Source organism: Carassius auratus, chromosome 27, assembly GCF_003368295.1.
Source record: "Carassius auratus strain Wakin chromosome 27, ASM336829v1, whole genome shotgun sequence".
Lineage (NCBI taxonomy): Eukaryota > Metazoa > Chordata > Actinopteri > Cypriniformes > Cyprinidae > Carassius > Carassius auratus.
This window is the reverse complement of record NC_039269.1, coordinates 19247489-19260453: the sequence shown is the minus strand read 5'-3', so window position 1 is coordinate 19260453 and position 12965 is coordinate 19247489. Positions and strand designations below refer to the sequence as shown.

At 36.9% G+C, this 12965-nt stretch overlaps 1 protein-coding gene across 1 annotated transcript in view; it reads left to right on the top strand.

Annotated features, from left to right (window-relative positions):
- Positions 1-687: 687 nt before the first annotated feature.
- The window catches only part of dis3l2 (DIS3 like 3'-5' exoribonuclease 2), a 55464-nt gene continuing 43186 nt past the window's right edge, over positions 688-12965 (top strand). The window contains exons 1-6 of the mRNA XM_026206403.1: positions 688-845; positions 6958-7187; positions 7289-7462; positions 7612-7691; positions 7799-7911; positions 11391-11498. Of these exons, the coding sequence (XP_026062188.1) occupies positions 828-845; positions 6958-7187; positions 7289-7462; positions 7612-7691; positions 7799-7911; positions 11391-11498 (723 nt within the window). The 5' untranslated portion in view covers positions 688-827. The remainder of the gene's footprint in view (positions 846-6957; positions 7188-7288; positions 7463-7611; positions 7692-7798; positions 7912-11390; positions 11499-12965) is intronic.

The window sequence follows — 12965 nt, the reverse complement described above, 5'->3', positions numbered from 1 at the left end:
GATATTGCTTCTACATAAAATTAAATTAATATGAAAGTTTTATGTTTAACATAACTAATTGAATTTACCAAAAATTATAATTAATTTATCTAATCTAGTGCTAGTCAACCAGATTTTAAACTTGAATGGAGCCTGATTTAAAAAAAAAAAAAAAAAAAAAAAAATTGATACATTTCATAATGTAGTGTGGTATTATCTCCCTTTTACATAAAATTAAACCAATATAAAAGGTTTTTATAAAATGAAATAAAATTAACTTAAGTGAAAAATTATGAATAATGCCTCCAATCTTCAGTCACTGGTCAGTCGTGCAGCTTCTGATTTTAAAGTTGAATGAAGCTCACACAATCCCATAATGCCCATCAAAAGTAAGTTATTAAAAAAATCATGAGCTACAGTAACAACACCACCTTTTTGCAAACAGTTCTATGGGCTGCCATAGACTCACAACCAGAAGAAGAAAAGTTTCTTTAGCACCAAATCAACATATTAGAATTATTTGTAAAGGATTGTGACACTTAAAAACAGTAGCTTTGTCATTACATTAAAAGCCTTTTTAGAATCTATTCAAATTAAAAAGTTATTCAATTGTAGTAATATTTCACTATTTCTGTTTGTATTGTATTTTGATCATAAAATATTAAAAATAAATATTTGAAAATGTAAGGTACTGAAAGTAAAACGGAAAATAGCTGTTAGCAATCACATTTATATTGCTTGATTTTTTTATTTAATTTTTTTTGTTTGCTCCCTTAGACCTTGTCACAACACAATCTGTCAAACATGGAAGTGCATTCAACATTTCTGGACCAAGTTCAGATAGAGCCATGCAAAGGACTGGAAAGGTAAGTCATTTGTTTGAAAGGATATATAATATGCTCACTTAAGACAATAAAATCAGTAGTTCTTATTCATGACGGTTGTGAATGAAAATACGTTCATATTAATTTTACTTGTAAAAGTAAGCATTTGCTGGCGCCAATAGCCTCGTGGGCAGCATATAGAGCCGTAGCGCCTCAGGCATCCCAAGTTCGGGTCCTGGCTAGTGGGCCTTTCCAGTCCCACCCCATACTCTCTCTCTCCCACTTTGCTTACTATCTAAATACTGTTCTGTCTTAATAAAAAGTCAAAAATTGCAAAAACTATTTTTTTTTATACTCAATTTAATAGTTAGTAAATGCATCTACAATAGTGAACTTGCACTGTGCTGCCATTTGAATTTTGAACAGAGTGGATAAACCAGGGTTCCCATGGGTCATGGAATTTTAAAAGGTCTATTCCAGACATTGAAAGTCAGGGAATTTTATATAAAAGGTTTTTTGTTTGTTTGTCCAAGTCATTGAATATCATGGATGTGCATTTGGCATCTGTATGTATGTATGTATGTACAGTCTCGTACTCTATCGCTTACGTTGTCAGTGTTGTGCGCTTGCTTAGACCTTTGTTGTGATAAACAGTAAAGTGTGTTCAAGCACCAGCCAAGAGAGTGTAAAGAAATACATGATCCCTGACACATCACTTACCCCTCCACATGTCATCTTTCGACGTAACCTACGCACACTTTCACCCTCCCGGCTATCTGAAATGGTTTCATCTTCACTTCCTTCCCCTAAACTGTTTGCATCTTTGGATGCTAACAGTGCTACTGATACTTATTGCTCCACTCTTACATCTTGTTTAGACACTGTTTGCCCCTTATCTTCCAGGCCAGCCTGTAACACCCCTTCTGCCCCTTGGTTATCTGATATTCTACACGAACACCATTCTAAGCTTAGAGCTTCTGAAAGGGTGTGGCGCAAGTCCAAAAATACTACTGCTCTTATTGTGTATCAGTCACTCCTATCTTCTTTCTCTGCTAATTTCTCCTCTGCTAAAAGGACATACTACAATAACAAAATTAACAATTCATCTAACTCTCGCATGATTTTTAAAACATTTTCCTCACTTCTTTGTCCTCCTCCTCCTCCTCCTGCTTCATCTCTAATAGCTGACGACTTTGCAACATTTTTCATTAATAAAATTAAACACATTAAGCACAATTTTCCACACCACAATCAGTCAAGCTCATATCACCAGCAAACTTACACTCATTTACATCCTTCTCTTCACTCTGTGAGGCAGAAGTGTCAAAACTCATCCTTTCTAATCACCCTAAAACTTGCCCGCTTGATCCAATTCCATCTCATCTCCTTCAAGCCATTTCTCCTGAAGTTTTACCTGCACTCACTCACAACAACACTTCCCTCCACACTGTTGTTTTTCCCTCATTATTTAGACAGGCGGAAGTGGACATTCAACTGAGACGACCTTGCTCTCAGTTGTTGAAGCTCTAAGACTGGCAAGAGCAGAATCCAAATCTTCAGTACTTATCCTGCTTGATCTGTCCGCTGCTTTTGACACGGTTAACCACCAGATCCTCCTATCAACGCTATTGGCGAAAGGCATCTCAGAAACAACACTTCAATGGTTTGAGTCTTACCTATCAGATAGGTCCTTCAAAGTATCTTGGAGAGGTGAGGTGTCCAAGTCTCAACATCTAACTACTGGGGTGCCTCAGGGCTCAGTTCTTGGACCACTTCTCTTCTCTGTCTACATGGCATCATTAGGTTCTGTCATTCAGAAACATGGCTTTTCATACCACTGCTATGCTGATGACACTCAACTCTACCTCTCATTCCATCCTGATGATCCGACGGTAGCTATTCGCATCTCAGCTTGTCTAACAGACATTTCTTCCTGGATGATGGACCATCACCTTCAGCTCAACCTTGCCAAGACAGAACTGCTTGTGATTCCAGTAAACCCATCGTTCCATCACAATTTCACCATCAAGTTAGGCACATCAACCATAACTCCTTCAAAAACAGCTAGAAGCCTTGGAGTTATGATTGATGATCAGCTGACTTTCTCAGACCACGTTGCTAAAACTGTCTCATCCTGCAGATTTGCTTTATTCAACATCAAGAAGATCAAGCCCTTTCTTTCGGAACATGCTGCACAACTCCTTGTTCAAGCTCTTGTTCTGTCCAGGCTGGACTATTACAATGCCCTCTTGGCAGGTCTTCCAGCCAATTCTATCAAACCTTTACAATTAATTCAGAACACGGCAGCAAGATTAATTTTTAATGAGCCAAAAAGAATACACGTCACACCTCTGTTTATCAATTTGCACTGGCTTCCAATAGCTGCTCGCATAAAATTCAAGGCATTGATATTTGCCTACAAAACTACCACTGGCTCTGCACCCATTTACCTAAATTTGCTTCAGAATTATGTGCCCTCTAGAAGCTTGCGTTCTGCAAGTGAACATTGCTTGATTGTGCCATCCCAAAGAAGCACAAAGTCACTTTTACGGACTTTTAAATTAAATGTTCCCTTCTGGTGGAATGAACTCCCCAACTCAATCCGAGCAGCTGAGTCCTTAGCCATCTTCAAGAATCGGCTTAAAACACATCTCTTCCATCTTTATTTGACCCTCTAACTTTAACACTCACTATTCTAATTCTATTCTTTAAAAAATCAAACTACCTTTCTAATATTTTTGTATTCTATTTTCTTTTAATTTATTATGCAATTGTATGTGTGTATGTGGGTGTATGTGTAAAGACTAGCTTGCTCTATTCTTTTATTAGGGCCCGAGCACCGAGGTGCGAGGACCCTCTTGTATCTGCTTTGTTTTTTATTATTATTCTTCTTCTTCTTCTTCTTCTCCCGAATGAATCGCATTTTTGAGGGCTTTAACATGCTCAAAAAGTCATTAAACTTTGCACACTCGTCAAACCTGGTGAAAATTTTCGTCTGATATAGGATTCAGAAGAGGGTGTGGCAAAATGGCTCGACAGCGCCACCTATACCAAGAAAATCAACAGCCTTCCAGCTATGTTTCACGTACATGCACGAAAATTGGCACACATATGTAACACACCAATACCTACAAAAAAGACTCTTGGAGCGAAATTCTAAACCCAACAGGAAGTCGGTTATTTGTAATATTATGAGCATATTTTGTGTAATTTTGGTCATTTCCATGGGTTGTATTTTAACGAACTCCTCCTAGAGAGTTCTTCAAATCAACACCAAATTTGGTATGCCTAATCTAAAGGCCTTTGCGATGTTAAATTGCGAAGATCCTGACTTTTCGTTGAAGGGCGTGTCCGTGGCGGCCTGGCGAATTTCGATGATTCGCCATGAAAAATGAAGTTGCTATAACTCACACATACAATGACCAATCTGCCCCAAACTTCACATGTTTGATGAGACTCCGAACCTGAACAGATTGACATGCCCATATTCAGTTATAGTCATAGCGCCACCTATTGGCAAAAGGAAGTGACATATTTTATGCTGCGACGAACTACTCCTAGAAATTTTATGACATCAATGTCTTTTTTGTGGTCAGTCTAATCTAAAGGCCTGTGCGATGTTCAGTTGTGAAGATCTTGAGTTTTCGTTAAAAGGCTTGTTCATGGCGCCGCGACGAAGTTCGATGTCTCGCCATGCGAATAAAAGATGTTATAACTCAGGCATAAGATGTCCGATCTTCCCCAAACTTCACATGTGTGATAAGAGTCCTGGCCTGAACAGATCTTCAGGCCAATATTCCACCGGGTGTGGCAGAATGGCTCTATAGCGCCACCTATACACTTTCAACGGAGTGCGCCTCGAGCTATGTTTCACGTACATGTACAAAAATTGGTACACACATGTAACACTCCAATACCTACAAAAAAGTCTGTTGGTACGAAATCCGGATCCCAACAGGAAGTCGGTTATTTTGAATTTTCCCTTCAAAATTGCTGTTGTTTTTGCCATTTTCAGGGGTTGTACTTTAACGAACTCCTCCTAGAGATTTATTCAGATCAACACCAAACTTGGTCAGTGTAATCTAAAGCACTTTGCGATAATGAATTGCGAAGGACTTGACGTTTCGTTAAAGGGCGGGTCCATGGCGGCCTGACAAATTTCGATGTTTCGCCATGAAAAAGGAAGTTGCTGTAACTCAGACATACAATGTCCAATCTGCCCCAAACTTCACATGTTGGATAAGACTCTTGACCTGAACAGATCTACATGCCAATATTCAGTTATAGTCATAGCGCCACCTATTGGCAACAGGAAGTTACATATTTTACACTGCGACAAACTACTCCTAGAAATTTTATGACATCAATGTCTTTTTTGTGGTCAGTCTAATCTAAAGACCTGTGTGATGTTTAGTTGTGAAGATCTTGAGCTTTTGTTCAAAGGTGTGTCCATGGCGCCGTGATGAAGTTCGATGTCTCGCCATGGGAATAAAAGATGTTATAACTCAGGCATAAAATGTCCGATCTTGCCCAAACTTCACTTGTGTGATAAGGGTCCTGGCCTGAACAGATCTGAAGGCCAATATTCCATCGAGTGTGGCAAAATGGCTCAATAGCGCCACCTATTCCCTTTTCAACGGAGTGCGTATACACTTTAAACGGAGTGCGCCTTGAGCTATGTTTCACGTACATGTACAAAAATCGGTACACACATGTAACACACCGATATCTACGAAAAAGTCTCTTGGTACGAAGTCCGAATCCCAACAGGAAGTCAGTTATTTCGAATTTTCTCTGCAAAATTAGTGTTGTTTTGGCCATTTTCAGGGGTTGTACTTTAAAGAACTCCTCCTAGATATTTATTCAGATCAACACCAAACTTGGTCAGTGTAATCTAAAGCCTTTTGCGATCTTAAATTGCGAAGATCTTGAGGTTTCGTTAAACGGCGTGTACATGGCGGCCTGACAAATTTCATTGTTTCGCCATGAAATAGGATGTTGTTGTAACTCAGGCATAAAATGTCCAATCCTCCCCAAACCTCACATGTTCGATAAAAGTCCTGCCCTGAACACATCTGAAGGCCAATATTCCATTATAATGATAGCGCCACCTGCTGGCAACAGGAAGATTGGCACATATATGGAATAAACACTGACATATTCTACTTATATTTATGAGTTTAAGCGCATATTTCTCACCGTTCACCTATTAACTAAAGCCACTCGCTGCCGGTGAGCCCGGGTGCGAGGGCCCGTTCATCGCTGCTTGCAGCTTTAATTTTTTATTGTATCTGTTTTCTTTTTATTTATTATATTAGTTAAAATCCCATGCTACGTGTACTGTGTTAACTTAACTGAGACTTTTATAGCACTTATATGTCATTGCTCTTTTTGTTGTTTTTGATTGCTTCCACTGTCTTCATCTGTAAGTCGCTTTGGATAAAAGCGTCTGCTAAATGAATAAATGTAAATGTAATGTAAATGTACAGTATGTATTTCTTTCTTTCTTTCTTTCTTTCTTTCTTTCTTTCTTTCTCTCATTATTTCACATATTTTACCTATTGTTATGGTTAGGCTATAGGAATTGTCAATAATATATATATATATATATGTATGTGTGTGTGTGTTTAACTTGGTTTTGTACTAAAAACGTCTGGAAACATGTAAATTACACCTGTAAATGGGTGAATTTAAAATACTGTCTGTGGATGGTTTTTGTCTGCTCAGTGCACAACACGACAGCGGCCTGTTTTTTGGTTCAATATTAGGTTATGGAAATTCAGCTTTTTAGTCATTGAAAGTCAGGGAATTTGACCTTTGACTTAAGAGTGGGAACCCTGATAAATATTCCACATGATGTGGTTCAAGTGAGTCACTTTTGCCGCATAGACATTGTATCCAACATTCATTGAACCCCTGTTATAAAGAAAATTATCACAATTATCATTTCTTAAAACATTTTCATCCAGCCCTCTGTCTTTATATTTTTTTCTTCTTGGAATAATGTGCATCACTGATGAATTATGCACAATAATAAATGGGGTGAATTTTATCTTCATGCTGTTAATAATACATCTCATTTTGGAGAAAATTTAAATTTATAGCATGACTTTATTTTGATATGTATAATTGTACATGCATGTTGTGATTTCAGGTTGTATTCATTTTTGAGCCAAAGCACTCCAGGGCAGCATCAGGCTTCATTAAATTTCTCCCTAACAAGAAATTTGCAATGTTCTCTCCTGTGGACCATCGGATTCCAAGAGTTAATGTGCCTCTAGCAGACTGTCCTGCAGACTTTGTCTCCAGACCTGGAGACTATGAAAACACACTCTTTATTTGCCGAATAACACACTGGCCAGCAGACAACAACTTTGCTGAAGGGTGCGATCTGGGTTACCAGTATTTTCTACAAATTAAAGGGTATACATTAGCAATCATTCTTCATAAAAGCATTTATCAAAGTTGTTTTTCTCTGGTTCTAGGCGGCTTGCAAAAACGTTAGGGCAAGCAGGTGAAATAGAGCCAGAAACAGAAGGTATCATGACAGAATATGAAGTTGACTTCTCAGAGTTTTCAGAGGAGGTCTTGAATTGTCTTCCCCAAGATCTGCCCTGGAGCATCCCTGCTTTTGAACTCTCTAGAAGAAGAGATCTCAGGTAACCTACTACCCTTTACCAACTCTTCAGCACTCCATATAATAACTATTTTGTTTGTGCTTCATGACTCAATTTTATTTTTACCAAAATATATCAGACACTTCTTTCCTGGTTTTATTTTCATATATATATATATTTTTTTTTTTAAGAAAAGAATGTGTATTTACCATCGACCCAGCTACAGCTAGAGATCTAGATGATGCACTATCCTGCAAACAGCTCTCAGATGGTATGTGTGGTTCCTTTGACATTGGAACTCATTAAAAATGTCATTACACTTACAAAAATTAATCCCTTTATGATACAATAAACTTTTTTTTTTTTTTTTTCATGTAGGCAATTTTGAAGTTGGTGTTCATATAGCTGATGTGAGTTACTTTGTGGAGGAGGGAAGTGTGTTGGATCAAATCGCTGGTAAAAGAGCCACAAGTGTTTATCTGGTTCAGAAGGTACAAGTCCAAGTTTGATTTTTTTGCCCTCTTGCACTTTGCACTACAAAAAAATTACCAAACAATTCCAAGCCCCTTAAAATGTATTGCTGCAGTGCAGAAGCAAGTTTATTAGATGTTGCTGTAGGTACTAGCATTTAACGTTTGGAGTAACCTTTTTTATTTATTCAAAGTGTCATGAAACCCTCCTGTTTCAGCAATGGTCTTACACCTGGGAAAGATTGGTACCTAATAAGTAGAGAGGACTTCCCTCCAGATGAACACAGTGTACCAAATGTTCAGTCTCCTTTAATTTGACTAGTAGTTGATTACCTTTCTGACAGAAGAGCTTGATTTGAGTAGTTTTTTTTTTTTTTACAGTCACAACCAAAACTAACGGACAGTTCAGAAAAGAAGAGGAAGAGAAGGAGAGGGAGAAAGACAACACACACAGTTTTAACAAAAGGACTCTGTATTAAATCTCTCAAGTTTCCCTTTAGTGGATGATGCCATGCAAGTTTTGTCCAAAGCCCTCTCGTTTGCTCTGACACAACAAACAACTGAATCTGGAAACAAAATATACTTTTTTTGGGGTTATTTTTTCATATAAATTTTGAGTTAAGAGCAAAGCAACACATACAATACCAGTGTTGTCTGGACAGGATTAGGAACCTTCTAGGACAGTGGTTCCCAAACTTTTCCATTCCACGAACCACCTAGACAAGTGTAATCTATTCCACAACCCACCAAAATATTAAAAAAAATAAAAAAGGTTAACATTAAGCCTAATCTAAGTTTGATATTTAAGAAAAATAACCATTTTATGGTTGCACCTGAAAAATGTCACTACTAGTATGTTTTAATTTTTGTTTACAGATGTCAAAATATGTAGTGTCCATAAAAACGTGAAACGGGCTCATTCCAGTGAACTGTAATCTGCGCTGTTGTTTTGGTGCAGAAAATGCATTTATGAATTAAAAATTAAAATTTAATTGAAAATAAACTGTCTCATTTTAAATACAAAAAAACTGGATGACATTTAGTTCAGGCAGAAATTTATTTTTGCTATGGTTAAATAAATGTTTAGCAATATCTTCAAAAGAACACTGAACTTTGGCAAATTTTTCTCTAAACAGAGATGATACGTCAAAGAAATATTGCAAATTTTGTACATTTTATGTGGAAATGTTTAAATCTTGTAGTGTTACAATTAACCCTGCGTTTGTGCCCTGCTCACCCTGTACATGTGAAATGCTTTTTACAAACCGTTTCCCGAACGAAAACCATGCAGAGTTCAAACTGACTATAGAAATCAAACAAAGTTTTAAAGTTTCCTTCACTGTCGTCGCTCCTCTTTTGTATCCTTCCGATCTCCTCCGTGGGACTCGAGACCTGTGAGTGTCGAAGGTATCGCTTATTTCCAACCACTCCACGGCCTCGCTTCGTTCCCACGGCTCTCGGCCCCGCCCCACTCATCACATTCGTGCTGCCCTAGACTGAACCGTGTGAGTGTGTGTGTGTCATTGAAATGCAAATTTATCTGCAGTCAAGAGACTTTGTGCGACCCACCTTGTTCCATTCTGTGACCCACCAATGGGTTGCGACCCACAGTTTGAAAACCCCTGTTCTAGGAATATGTCCTTTTGCCTCCAATACAAAATTCAACTATCAACACCTTTTACTAAAATGGTTAACTATGATGTAGAATTACTTTTAGAAAGAAGTCAAACCATTGAAAAACTATTTAACAAGAAAAGAATAAGATACATTAACTACTTTGGTGAATAATAAACACTTGGTTATTAGGCCAGCAGATAAAGGGGGAGCTGTAGTAATATGGAGTAGAAATTTGTATATAGAAGACGTCTATCTTCAATTAAAAAATTAGGATTTTCATCAAACTTTAAGGAGTGATCCAACAGATCAGTAAGTCACAGAGTATTTTAAAAAGGAAACATGCAAATCTTACTGTTTTCTCGTAGTTATATCCTTCATATACGGTGGTATTTTTCATTGTTGTGGAGATGCCTTCACACGCCATAAACACCTCAGTGCAGCTGCAGTTGTAAGCTATTATCATTGGTCCTATACCGGACAGTGGACCTGTCGACCTCTGAATCCACCTTATTATCGAAGTGTACATCATTGATCATTATTGTGATCTGTAGTTTAGTTTAAAGATGAATTGTTGTTCACTCCTCGCTGTCATTAAAACATAGCTTACCACAGGAAAATTATGTTGCCTATTGTTAATAAAATTATGTAATAGTTTTTTGTAAAATTATGTAATTTCATTGTTTATCTCCAATAATGCAAGTGGAGTATTTAATGTAAATGTGTATATCGATATGAAAATAGAGTATAAAATCGTTGTTTACTTCATTACTTTTCTTACTCCAGGAAAAAGAGTTTGTATGCATGGTCTACAACAGGGATCCTCAAATCTGGCTCACGAGATCCACTTTCCTGCAGAGTTTAGCTCTAACTCTAATCAAACACACATAAGCATGCTTATCAACATCTTCATTAGAAAATCACAGGTAGGTGAGTTTGATCAAGGTTAGAGCTTAACTCTGCAACGCATTGGCCCTCTAGGGCAAGATTTGACGAACCCTGGTCTAGAATGTCCGTGTGGTGCCTTCATATTTCCGACAAGATTATTATTTTTTAAATTCACACTAACTTAAACATGCAATGTCTGATCTGCCCCAAACTTCACATGTTTGGTAAGAGTCCTGGCCTGAAGACAGCAGGAAATGTGGCACAAATATTTACAATTTTATAAGCATATGACCCAGCGTTAGCTTTTCTCCTATGGCCTGGGTGGTGGTGAGCCGGGTACGAGGGCCCTTTCATCGCTGCTTGCAGCTTTAATGTTTTGCAGTTTAATCAGAGTCTTATGAAGAGACATTGATGATCAAACTGATTAAACAGATTTAATTTAGGATTTTATGCATACAGTATGTAAACATTGATCAATGAGCATATTATACATAGAGGTCATCAAATACTGTATCTTTAACATTGAAGCACAACAGTGCTTAATGCTCGAGATTCAATGAGGTTTCTCACGTCAGTTGAGTTTTGCCATATTTAGTCATCTCTATATGCATTTATCAGTGTTTATAAATAAATTAAATGTGTTTCTCATATGAAGGGATTGTGTCTCCTCTGATGGCTTTGCTTTAACGTATTCATGAGGGTTATCCCTATAATATTAAGTTAATAACTTAACTTAATGAGTCCACCATAATAGTTCCTAATGAAACCAATACATGATCAATTGTTGTGTGCAGCAATACACTGTACTGGAATTTAATTAATCTATGTTTTTGAATGTATAATTTCAGTGAATGATACCTTTTATAATCATTGCATTTATTGTTATCCTTTATTTATTGAACTTCATTAAGTTGTATGTCATTCATGATAGAATAGTAGTACATTTGTATCATTATTTTATCTTTTTTTTTTTTTTTTTTTTTTTTTTTTTGCTGCAGGTAATTCCTATGTTGCCTCGACTTCTGTGTGAGGAGCTGTGCAGCTTGAATCCTCTGACTGATCGACTGACATTCTCTGTTATTTGGAAGCTTTCTCCAGAGGGAAAGGTGTGTCAGATTACATCTTATACTCTCTTTGAAATCAAATCACAAAACATTAAAATCCACAGGGCCCTTCTGCTGGCACTCATTTCTTATTACACTTAAAAAAGCAATAAGCAAGATTTACTTAAATCATCTTTTGAAAGTTTTTGCAAGTAGAATTTGTGTAGAATCTACTTATGTCAAATTAGCAAAGGAAATAAGTCAATTTAACGTGGCCAGTTAGAGTTTGATGAAGTTTGAAGTATGAAGTTTACTCTGCATGAATTAAAATACAAGTTACTCAGTCACGGTTTGTAAACTTTATTCAAATAATGTAGCACTGAAAAAAAAAAAAACATGCTGTTAAAAAATGTGGTTCACTTATAAACATTTAATCAAGCAAGTAGACCGCTTGTTATACCTATTTTAGAAATGTCTTTCTAAGTGTAGTTATTACCCAACTGAACACAAAGACCTCAATACTTGGAACACAATACACAGTGACGGTAACACAGTGACACAGTACATTACACAGTGACGGTTATAGGTCATTTTTAGCAAAGCTGAACTCCAGATGTCACAAAACAGCTAGTTACTAAACCTAACAACATCAATAAAAAAAAAAAAAAAGTTGGTATTTGTATCACAATGCATTGTGTAAAAAAACTATGAATATATAATTATTAGTAGATGTGTTATACTGTTATTATTTAGAAAGTGATACATAATTTGTGACCAAATTTTTATATGTAGATTGATTTCTCCTCTCTAAACTGTTTCTCATCTACGGAGACCGAGGCATGTCAAAAAATTTTAATATCTTGGAAAAGTTCTTTATTTTTTGTAATTCAGTTTAAAAAAGCAAATTTTCTTACATTCTAGATTCATTGCACACAAACTGAAACATTTCAAGAGTTTTTTTGTTTTAATTCTGATGGTTATGACTTACAGTTTAGGAAAATAAAAAAATCTGTATCTCAAAAATTTTGATATTTTCTTAAGGATCAATCAAAAAAATTATTTACATAACAGAAATTTTCAGGATCTCCAAAGGAGGTTTAATTATGCACTCAATACTTGGTTGGGGCTCCTTTTTCACAAATTAATGCTTCAGTGCGGTGTGGCATGGAGGCGAGCAGCCTGTGGCACTGCTGAGGTGCTATTGAAGCCCAGGTTGCTTTGATAGTAGCCTTCAGCTCCTCTGTATTGTTTGTCAGATGTTACTAATCTTCCTCTTCACAATACCCCATAGATTCTCTGTGAGATTCAGGTCAAGTGAGTTAGCTGGCCAATCATGCACAGTAATATCATGGTCAGCAAAACACTTAGAAGTGGTTTTGGCACTGTGGGCTGGTGCTAAAGACCTGCTGCAAAATGAAATCATAATCTCCATAAAGCTTGTCAGCAGAATGAAGCATAAAGTGCTCCAATATCTCCTGGTATATGGCTGCGTTGACTTTGGACTTGATAAAACACAATGGACCAACACCA